We start from the raw sequence: 9720 nt of genomic DNA, 5'->3' as shown, positions 1-9720 counted from the left end.
CTTAAATTCCTCCAGGTTCTGGGCCTGTGTGAGATAACCCCCTGTGTGAGGGGTGAGAATGGGGTGGCTGTGGGAGGTTGGCGTGGCTGGCTCCGGCAGACTCAGGCAAGCAGCACTCTTCAGTGCTCTGGGGGGAGAGGTGCTGGCCTTTGGGTAAAAGCTGTGTCCTCTCATAAGGAAAAGGCTGAGAACACAGTGCGTTTTCTCACTATTTCTGTGACTGGAGGAGAAATATGTATCCACATGGGTAAAATGGATGGAAGCGAAGGTACATGCACCTACAGCAAGTGCTTTGATCGCTGTGCTCAACTGCTGTAATGCCAAGCCCTGCCTCCCTTACCTGATCCCGTTCTGTTCCTTCAGCAGCGTATTGCAAAAGCAAGTGTTACCATGAGCATGAGGGGAAAACTGAGATGTAAAAGTCTGTAATATCTGTCTTGAACCTTGTGTAGCTTTTCTTGGAGCTCCCTGGCCCCTTGCTGCTCTGGAACACGATGCAGAACAGGGATGTGGACACCAAGCCCAGGAGTTAACCCCTATGGGAGCACAGCAGCAGTTCCTATATTGCAGTTCTGCTAATTGCCCTCCTTCCTGAGCTATCCCCCAAGGGTCATTCGCAGCAAATGGGATGGAAAGCAAATCTATTTCTTTTAATGGGGCCCGAGAAAGAAAAGCTGATTTTGTCCTTCACGTTCCTAGTATTTTGTCTTGCTGCTTTGTGGCTGTTGTTCCTGCTCTGTTTCCTTCTGCAAAAGGGGGTTGTGCAGAACAGGAGGTGTTTGAAATTATCTGCACCGGGCTTTTGCTGACTGTGGAAAGTGGTTGCAAAGCCTCTCACCTCCATGTTCTGGGTGCAAGCCGCGGCTCCCAAAGTGACTCAGGGGCCAGGTTCTTGAAAGAGCTGAGAAGACGCTGAGATGAGGAGGTAGCAACACATCCTCTGCTTCAGGGTTTGCTTTCTGACAGCTGCCACCAGGATTTGCGCTGCCTGCCGCAGCTCCGCTGGTACCGTGGTGCCACCTGGCAGAGGAGGGTTCAGTCCCCCGAGGGGCCATTCAGGTGTGCTACCTCATGTCCCGTGCTCTGCCAGCAGGAGCAAAACCTGGCTCCCTTCCCACAGCCTCAGCTGAGGCCATTGCTGAGCAAACAGCCAAAAAGCCTGCGGGGAGGCTGGGGAAGGGGGCTCCTTTCTGAGGAGCGGCTGTGAAGCTGCTGCACCCCCAGTCCCTCAGCCTTGGTTTCCTTGTCCAGCATGGGGGGACGCTGGACCGCTGGAGGGTGAGGACAAGCTCAGCAGCACACTGAGGCTCACAGGGGTGCTTACGTGGGCGCTGTGGGGCTCCTCGGTGCAGGGGATGGAGGGCCTTCAGCTGGCCATGTAGCTGTGCTGGTCATCGTCCTCCGTGCTGGGCAGCCAGTTCCTTGTCACAGAGCTGCTCGTGGTGGGGGACAGGCAGAGGCCAGGGCTGTGGCACTGGAGATGGCCACGGGGGGGGTGTGGGGTGTGTGGCCATGGTGGTGGTGACAGTAGCTGCAGCAGTGCTGCAGTTTGTAAAATAAAGAGAAAAATAAAAAAGGGGAGGGTGAGGGGAGGAAGAGTGAGAGCAGGCATCAAGAGCCTGACACTAGGCCCCTGCGACAGAGCCAGATCCGTGCTGGCCTTGTGGATGCTTTTCGCCACTGGAACCGAGAGGTGCTGTGGTGGTTTTACCCTGCTGGGCAGCCGAGCTCCACCACAGCCCCTCACTCCCCTTCCTCAAAGGAAGAGAGGGAGAAAATACGATGGCAAGAGCTCAAGGGTTGAGATAAGGACAGCACAGTTGTTGCCACAGGCAAAGCAGACTCAGCATAGGGAGATTAATGTAATTTTTTTTACCTATTACTAACAGGCTAGAGCAGTGAGAACTAAAAGCAACTAAAAACACATTCTGCCCAGTCCACCCTCTTCTACATCTTCCCCAGGCGGCACAGGGGAACAGGGAATGGGGGCTGCGGTCAGTCCCTAACGCTTCCTCTCCGCTGCTCCCTCACGGTTCCTCTCTGCCCCTGCTCCCCATGGGGTCCCTCCCACGGGATGCCGTCCTTCCCGAACTGAGCCTGCGGGGGCTGCCCACAGGCAGCAGCTCTTAAGAACTGCTCCCACACGGCTCCGTACCACGGGGTCCATCCCCCAGGAGCAAACTGCTCCAGCACGGGTCCCCCACGGGCGGCAGCTCCCCCCAGACCCCTGCTCCTGCGTGGGCTCCTCTCCACGAGCTGCAGCTCCGGCCCGGGGCCTGCTCCTGCGGGGGCTCTCCATGGGCCACAGCCTCCTCCAGGCCACATCCACCTGCTCCACCGGGGGCTCCTCCACGGGCTGCATCGTGGAGATCTGCTCCGTGTGGGACCCATGGGCTGCAGGGTATGCATATAGCAGTTGCATAGCCAAAAAAAGAGAAATAATGAGTCATACAGGAAAATGAAAGCCCTCCCATGGCCACCTGCAAGCAAATGACACTTCACACAGGCACTGTCATCCCTGGCCTCTTCAAAAACAGAAAAAAAAATAAAAATTAGGAGAAGTGGGGATGGCAAATGTGGCAGCTTTCCTTTCTCTCGGCCTCACCGCCGTGCCCACACCAGTGGCTGGATGTCACCTTTTGGCACCATGCACCCACATTTATGGTGCCGTAGGCAGACAGGGACAGAAAAGGGCGAGATCAAATTCCCTGCTCGCTTCAGCTGCTCAGCATTGGTGCTCCTGGCCCCGGTGACAGAGAGGTGAGGCAATGCCTGGGCGGCTGCCCTAGCCCCAGGGATCTTTTCCCTTCCTCCTCCCCCTCCTCATCCGGTACTTCTGGCTGCATTCAGCCAGCCGTGTGGGAAAAAGTGACACAAAGGGGCCCAGTGCTCACTCTTGGAGCGCTCACTCCTACAAATACCGGTGCAGGCACAAGGAAGCCGCAGGAGCTGGGCAGCCACTGGACAGTGCAGCAGCTTTCCCTCCTTCATTGCCGTCTCCTGAGGATCAGGAACCCACAACGTGACCCCCCCAAGGTGCGTGGGACTGGGACATGCCAGGCAGCAGCAACTGTTCCCAGCCGCGGGCAGCGCTGGGGACATTACCGTGGTGGGAGGTGGCACCAGTGTGAGCCGGGGGTGGTGGTGGGGGAACAAGGGGATGGGCACCCATGTGTTTGAGTCTTACTAGACCCTGCTGCTGCTGCTCCCCATACCATGGGGGTGCTAGGACACTGCTGCCTCCCCCTGCGCTCACCCCAGCCTCGGCCCCTCTCCGGTACCCCATCTCCTAGGGGCTCGCTCCCTCCTGGCCAAAATCAACCAGCTCCTTCCTGCAGCTTAACAGTGGCGAGCATTGTCCCACAAAACGCCAGGAACAGCTAGCTCCAAGCGCGGCATGGCAGCTCAGGAAGCCGTGGGTAGCTAAACCTGCGTGCCTTATGAGACCTGAGCTTTGGATGTGGAAGGACTGGTGAGTGCTTGCAGAGATCGAGACGATTCAATGCTAGCAATAAGGGGGGGGGGGGGTGCCTGCTCAAAGCCAATTCCCCATGAGTGCTAGAAGAAGAGGCTATCCCGGCTTGTGGCAATGGTCCCCGTACCCCAGTGTCACCAGCAGATGCCATCGGGGAGAGTACAGGAGCCTGGCCCCTCACTGCTGCCTCTCCCCAGCTGCAGGTGCCCCCTGCCATGGGGCTGTTCCTGCTCGCTGTGGCCCTGGTGCTGGGGGGGACGGCTGCCACCCGCTGCCCCGCAGCCTGCGTCTGTGACAACCTCCGTGCCCACGTCCTGTGCCTCAACAGGAACCTCATGGCCGTGCCTGGCAGCATCCCTGAGGTGGGTGAGGAGCCGGGGGACGACAGGGATGGGGAGGGATTGCAGACCCCGAGGTTAATGCGGTGCTTTGCGTGACCTGCAGCTCACCAAGAAGCTGGACCTTCGGGGCAACAGCTTCATGGTGGTCCCGGTGGGAGCCTTCCTCACCATCCCGTACCTCACGCACTTGGACCTGCAGCGCTGCAACGTGGAGAGGTTGGAGGAAGGGGCTTTCCGGGGGCTGGGGCGGCTGCTCTACCTCAACCTGGCCTCCAACAGCATCACCGTCCTCTACCAAGAGTCCCTGGATGGGCTGTCCTCCCTCCAGCAGCTCATCCTGAAGAAGAACCGCATTGAGGAGATCCAGCCAGGTGCTTTCAGCCGGCTGGGGTCCCTCACTCTCCTCGACCTGAGGGAGAATGCCCTGGTTTACCTCCCAGACATGGTCTTCCAGGGCCTGCAGGTCCTCAGGTGGCTCCGGCTGTCCCACAACGCCCTCCACGTCCTGGGCAGTGAGGCCTTCACCGCCCTGCCTGCCCTGCACCGGCTGAGCCTGGACCACAACGAGCTGCAGGCGCTGCCCGGCGAGGCCCTGGCACGGCTGAGTGAGGCCACCCGGCTGGACCTGGGCCACAACCCCATCACCTACCTGTCCGAGGAGGCCGTGGCCATGGGCTCCCTGAAGCACCTCTTCCTGGACCATGCAGCCCTCCAGGATGTGGCACCCGACGCCTTCACCCGCAGCCCCCAGCTGCGGACGCTGGATCTGTCCCACAACCAGCTGCGAGGCCTACCTGTCTTGGCCGGGGTCAAGCAGCTGGCGAGGGTCAACCTGGCTGGGAACCCCCTGCTCTGCTCCTGCCTCCTGCTCCCCTTCCACCGCTGGTTGGGGCGGGCATGGGTGCAGGCGGAGGGGACCTGCAACGAGCCCCCTGCCCTCCGTGGCCGGTCCCTCGACTCCCTGCGGCCCCCCGAGATGAGGTGCGGCCTCCCCCAGCCACCTTCCCCCAGCCCCACCATGCCCTCAGTGCGGCTGGCGGTGCCCAGGAGCGGGCAGTGCCCCCGGGGCTGCTCCTGCTCTCCTGACTTCCACCACGCCAACTGTGAGAACCAAGCCCTGCGGGAGATCCCCCACGGCTTCCCCAGGGACACCCGTCTTCTTGACCTGCGCCGAAACGCCTTCAGGATGGTGTCCCCGGGTGCCTTCCCTGGCCTGGAGGAGCTGGTGTCCCTCCACCTGCAGCACTGTGGCATTGAGGAGCTGCGTCCCAGGGCACTGTGGGGGCTGAAGGGCTTGGTCTACCTCTACCTCTCCGACAACCGCCTCTCCACCCTGGCACCTGCTGCCTTCCAGGGGGCCCCACGGCTTGCCTACCTGCACCTGGACCGCAACGCCTTCACACGGGTGCCCCCAGGAGCCTTCCGGCTCCTGCCCAACCTCTTCTCCCTCTACCTGCAGCACAACACCATCAGGGAGCTGGCTGAGGGTGACCTGGACGGGCTGGTGGGGCTGCGTGGACTCTACCTTGCTGGGAACGCCATCAGGAGCATTGCCCCTGCCGCCCTGGCGCCCACCAAGATGCTGGAGAAGCTGCACCTGGAGGGGAACCACCTGGCGGAGGTGCCTACGGCCTCCCTGCGGGGCCTGCCCGCCCTGAGTGAGCTGAAGCTGTCCCAGAACCCCATCAGGCACATAGGGGACAGCGCCTTCTTGCCCGTGGCCAGCACCCTGCAGCACCTCTACCTGGACAACATGGGCCTGAAGCAGGTACATGTGACTGTGGCCCAGGCCCTGGTAGGGACATTTGTCCCCTGGGTGTCCTTGAGCTCCCAAAGCTTCGGGAGATGCTCCACAGCCCAAGTGGGACCAGGAAGTTCCTCAGGCCTGGCTGGAGCGTTGTCCTGCTCCAAGCTTGTCCCCAGTTCCCAGCAGCCGTTTGCTCCCCTCCACAAGGACCCCCTTGACTCACCCTTGCTTCGTTGCAGGTTTCCCCTGGTGCCTTTGCTGGCCTCGGAGCCAAGATCAAAAGCCTCCACCTGGAGAACAACACCATGAGCAACATCCCCGCCATGAGCAACTTCACGGGGCTGGAAATCCTCAACCTGAGGGACGTGCCTTTCCACTGCGACTGCCAGCTCCTTCCCCTACGCCGGTGAGTGTTGGGAGGGGACAGCCAGCCCTGCCACAATGAGGACACGGTGCCATCGGAGGCACAAAGAGGGAAATAGCGGCGCAAAGAGGGAAATAGCCTAGGCCTGCTCAGCATAAGGAAAACGGTGAGGAGCTGGGGTGGGCAGGTATTCAAAGCCTACCCGCGTGAGGCCCTGAGCAACCTGGCCGGGCTTTGAAGCAACTCATACCCACATGGTTTTGCCTTTTCCCTCACCCCTTCCCTTCGCTGGCCTTCTGCCTCTTTTCCAGGTGGATTGAGAAGCTCAACCTGCGTGTAGGGGCCACCTGCGGGTCCCCTCCGGAAGCCCAGGGCCAGAAAGTGAAGTTTTCCACCACTTTCCAAAGCTGCCCTGGCTGGGGAGCCAGAAGAGCCAGTCCTGATCAAGTCAAGGCTTCAGGAAAGCCCAGCAAGAAAAAGAGGTCAGGAAAACCGGCACTCAGAGGCTCCATAGAATCATAGAATATTCCAAGCTGGAAGGGATCCATAAGGATCATCGAGTCCAACTCCTGGCACCACACAGGTCTACACAAAATTTTAGACTATGTGACTAAATGCACAGTCCAAACGCTTCTTAAACTCTGACAGGCTTGATGCAGTGACAACTTCGCTGGGGAGCCTGTTCCAGTGTGTGACCACCCTCTCAGTGAAGAGCCTCTTCCTGATGTCTAGTCTAAACCTCCCCTCCCTCAGCTTGACACCATTCCCATGGGTCCTATCACTGGTCACTAAAGAGAATAGATTGGCGCCTGCCCCTCCCCTCCCCATCATGAGGAAGCTGTAGGCTGCGATGAGGTCTCCCCTCAGCCTCCTCTTTTCCAGGCTGAGCAGGCCAAGTGACCTCAGCCACTCCTCATGTCTTCCCCTCTAGGCCCTTCACCATCTTTGTAGCCCTTCTCTGGACACTCTCCAACAGTTTCACGTACCTTTTGTGCTGTGGTGCCCAGAACTGCACACAGTACTAGAGGTGAGGCCGTACCAGCGCAGAGTAGAGCGGCACAATCCCTTCCCTCGACCGACTAGCAATGCCGTGCTTGATGCACCCCAGGGTGCGGTTGGCCCTCCTGGCTGCCAGGGCACACTGCTGGCTCATATTCAGCTTGCTATCAGTCACAACCCCAGATCCCTCTCTGCAGGGCTGCTCTCCAGCATCTTGTTGCTCAGTCTGTACATATAGCCAGGGTTGCCCCATCCCAGGTGCAGGACCCGGCACTTGCTCTTGTTAAACTTCATGCAGTTGGTGATTGCCCAGCTCTCCAGTCCATCCAGATCTCTCTGCAAGGCCTTTCCACTCTCAACAGAGTCCACACAACTCCTCCAAGTTTAGTGTCATAGGCAAATTTGTTCAAAACACCTTCTAGTCCTACATCCAAGTTGTTTATAGAAACATTGAAGAGAACTGGTCCTAAAATGGAGCCATGGGGGACCCCGCTGGTGATCGTCTGCTAGCCTGATGTGGCCCCATTACCACTACCTTTTGAGCTCTGCCCTTCAGCCAATTGCTCACCCACCATATGATGTTTTTATTCAGCTGTATGCTGGACATATTGTCCAGTAGGATCCTATGGGAAACTGTGTCTAAAGCTTTACTGAAGTCCAAAAAAAAAAAAAAAATCACATCACCTGGCTTCCCTTGACACCCCCTCTCACGCCTCAAGCTTCCTATATAGCAAAGGTCAAATGATCCACACCTGGCAGATTTCACTTAACAAGGGTGGAGCCAAGAGACCTTGTGAAATAGGCTCATCTACCTGGCTTCAATATTTTAAGGTCAATTGTGCCTTATCACTTATAGAAATAACCTGACAAGGGGCTTAGTGGTTAGAGTTGACCTAATGAATTAACTACAAAAGGTGCACAAGGGTCATATTTCTGTTAGTCATTCTGTGAGGAAAATTAGTACAGAGCCTGTTAAAAATAAATAAAATAAATAAATAAAAATAAAAATAAATAAATAAATAATAAAATAAAATAAAGAAAAGAAAATGACCTTAAAGGCAAAATTGCTGTAATAGATTTTCATCTGTCTAGTCATGACAGATAAAGAACATAGCAATCAGAATTACTTTTCTTGACATTAATGTTATTTAAATTTGCTTTTCTGAGATCTCTTCTTTATGTAGGACTTTTCAAACTTTAGCCCCGCAACCTCTGACTACGGTATTTACTTCGGCTGCATATAAACTATCACATATGCCACAAATGCCAGGATCCGGATCCTCACTCACTATTCAGGTCAAGGACTGGGCTGAAGGTTTGGGCTTTAATTTGGTTACATGCCTACATTGCTATTTTCTGACAGGTCATGGGAAGAAGATTGGCTTGCTTGGGGGAGCTTATGTACACGTGGCTTTTAGGCTGCAGCCAAAGTGTTCCTCTAGAAATGCTAAGCTGTTATTTCTTGTTTGCTTCACGGGGGGGAGCCCCATCTTCATACAGAAAACTGAATGCTATTGAAAGACATAAATTAAGATTTTGTTATTTCCCACACAAAGTCTATTTAAAGAACATTCTTATTTTTAATAAATTTTCTTGCGTTTTATGCAATGAGTTGGTGAGTGCTGCTGATACAGTGTTAAAATTTGCCCTGTGTAAGGGAGTAGTATATAAGAGAGAGAAAATTTAAAGGATAATAACATAATTTTGGTCTTATCATTTCCCCCTTTCCTCTGCTTCCATGTACCTCTGATGTCCAGAGGGATATGAAGCATTCATAGTCCTCATGATGTAAGACAGTTACGCGCTCAGCTGTAGTATGTAGTTGTAGCTGGTGCTCAGAAGAGTGATGTTAAAGAAAATGGGTTATCATAAAAGTACCCTTAAGAAGTAATTTTTGGGCCTTAATCAGAAGACAGTGCAGGGGAAGCAAGCCCACTTCTCTGCCACACAACTCCTCAACATGATATGACATGTCATTTTTATTTTCTGTCTTGGAAAAAAAAAAAGAGAGAGAGAGATGAGAGAGAGAGAGAAGACAGCCCACTTTATCAGGTACTCTCCTGAAGACAGATGAGTACAAACATCTCTGAAAATTTGGACGAATGCTGAATAGTCAATGTTCATGAAATGTCCTTATTTTGCAAAGCCAGGCGCAGGGTAAAAATATATTATAGGTAGCATATTACAGTCTCTCCCACAATGGAAGAGGATTTTATTCTTGAACAGTAATAATGTCAACTTAAGAAATACAGCTTTAATTTGGAATTTATTCCAGCAGCAATAAGTGGTTTAAAGCCTTATCTGCAAAATAATACCATTTTGAGTAATGCTTAATTAAAGTCAATTCTCCCTTATCAGTCTGTTTTCATATGTTGCCAAGAAACCAAATGGATATGACAATAATTACATTTGAATTCCCTACCTCCTTACCAATGCAAAGTGGACACATAATAACGTAGTACTTTTCTGACACTCTTAGGAGAATATCCCTACATTACCCTGCAAAGCATCTTCAAAACTAGAGAAACTGTACCATGCTATTCATTGTCCCTAAACATTGTCTTTATAGTAAAAGGAAGGGGGAGTGACAAGCTTATGTGGGTTATTTCTCTTTTCTTCCTCCTCTGGTCACTTGTATGGTTTTGTAAGGAAAATGGAAATGCAGTTGCCATACTCAGATTTCGGTGTCTTCTGTTTTCTCAGATTTCGGTGTCTTCTGTTTTTCAGCTCAGGAAGCCACTGGCTATCTCATAAACACATCAGTTCATTCTGGCTGTTCTAAAATATTCAGATT

At 54.2% G+C, this 9720-nt stretch overlaps 1 protein-coding gene across 3 annotated transcripts; it reads left to right on the top strand.

The window, feature by feature from the left end:
* The first annotated feature begins 133 nt into the window (after positions 1 to 133).
* CHADL (chondroadherin like) lies at positions 134 to 9618 on the top strand. 3 transcript variants are annotated; one of them, XM_080552225.1, is made up of 5 exons: positions 134 to 3036; positions 3679 to 3837; positions 3920 to 5584; positions 5803 to 5969; positions 6239 to 9618. In XM_080552225.1, the coding sequence occupies exons 2-5, from the start codon at positions 3691 to 3693 to the stop codon at positions 6447 to 6449; spliced, it is 2190 nt and encodes a 729-aa protein (XP_080408351.1). In that variant the 5' UTR covers positions 134 to 3036; positions 3679 to 3690; the 3' UTR covers positions 6450 to 9618. The 3 variants fall into 3 exon arrangements, with proteins under 3 accessions (XP_080408351.1, XP_080408349.1, XP_080408350.1); XM_080552223.1 differs by having other exon boundaries at positions 3673 to 3837; XM_080552224.1 differs by lacking the exon at positions 134 to 3036 and adding an exon at positions 3089 to 3472 and having other exon boundaries at positions 3673 to 3837.
* Positions 9619 to 9720: the final 102 nt, after the last annotated feature.

Source organism: Anser brachyrhynchus (genome assembly GCF_964034855.1).
Source record: "Anser brachyrhynchus genome assembly, chromosome: 1".
NCBI lineage: Eukaryota > Metazoa > Chordata > Aves > Anseriformes > Anatidae > Anser > Anser brachyrhynchus.
The sequence above is the reverse complement of the archived record's forward strand: the minus strand, read 5'-3'. Positions and strand labels throughout refer to the sequence as shown.

Bases quoted from the DNA above. Each gene is read 5' to 3' on its own strand.
- CHADL (XM_080552225.1), top strand. From the start codon at position 3,691: ATGGGGCTGTTCCTGCTCGCTGTGGCCCTGGTGCTGGGGGGGACGGCT. The intron at 3,838-3,919 runs GTGGGTGAGGAG...CGTGACCTGCAG, and splicing joins TGCCTGGCAGCATCCCTGAG to CTCACCAAGAAGCTGGACCT. The intron at 5,585-5,802 runs GTACATGTGACT...GCTTCGTTGCAG, and splicing joins ACAACATGGGCCTGAAGCAG to GTTTCCCCTGGTGCCTTTGC.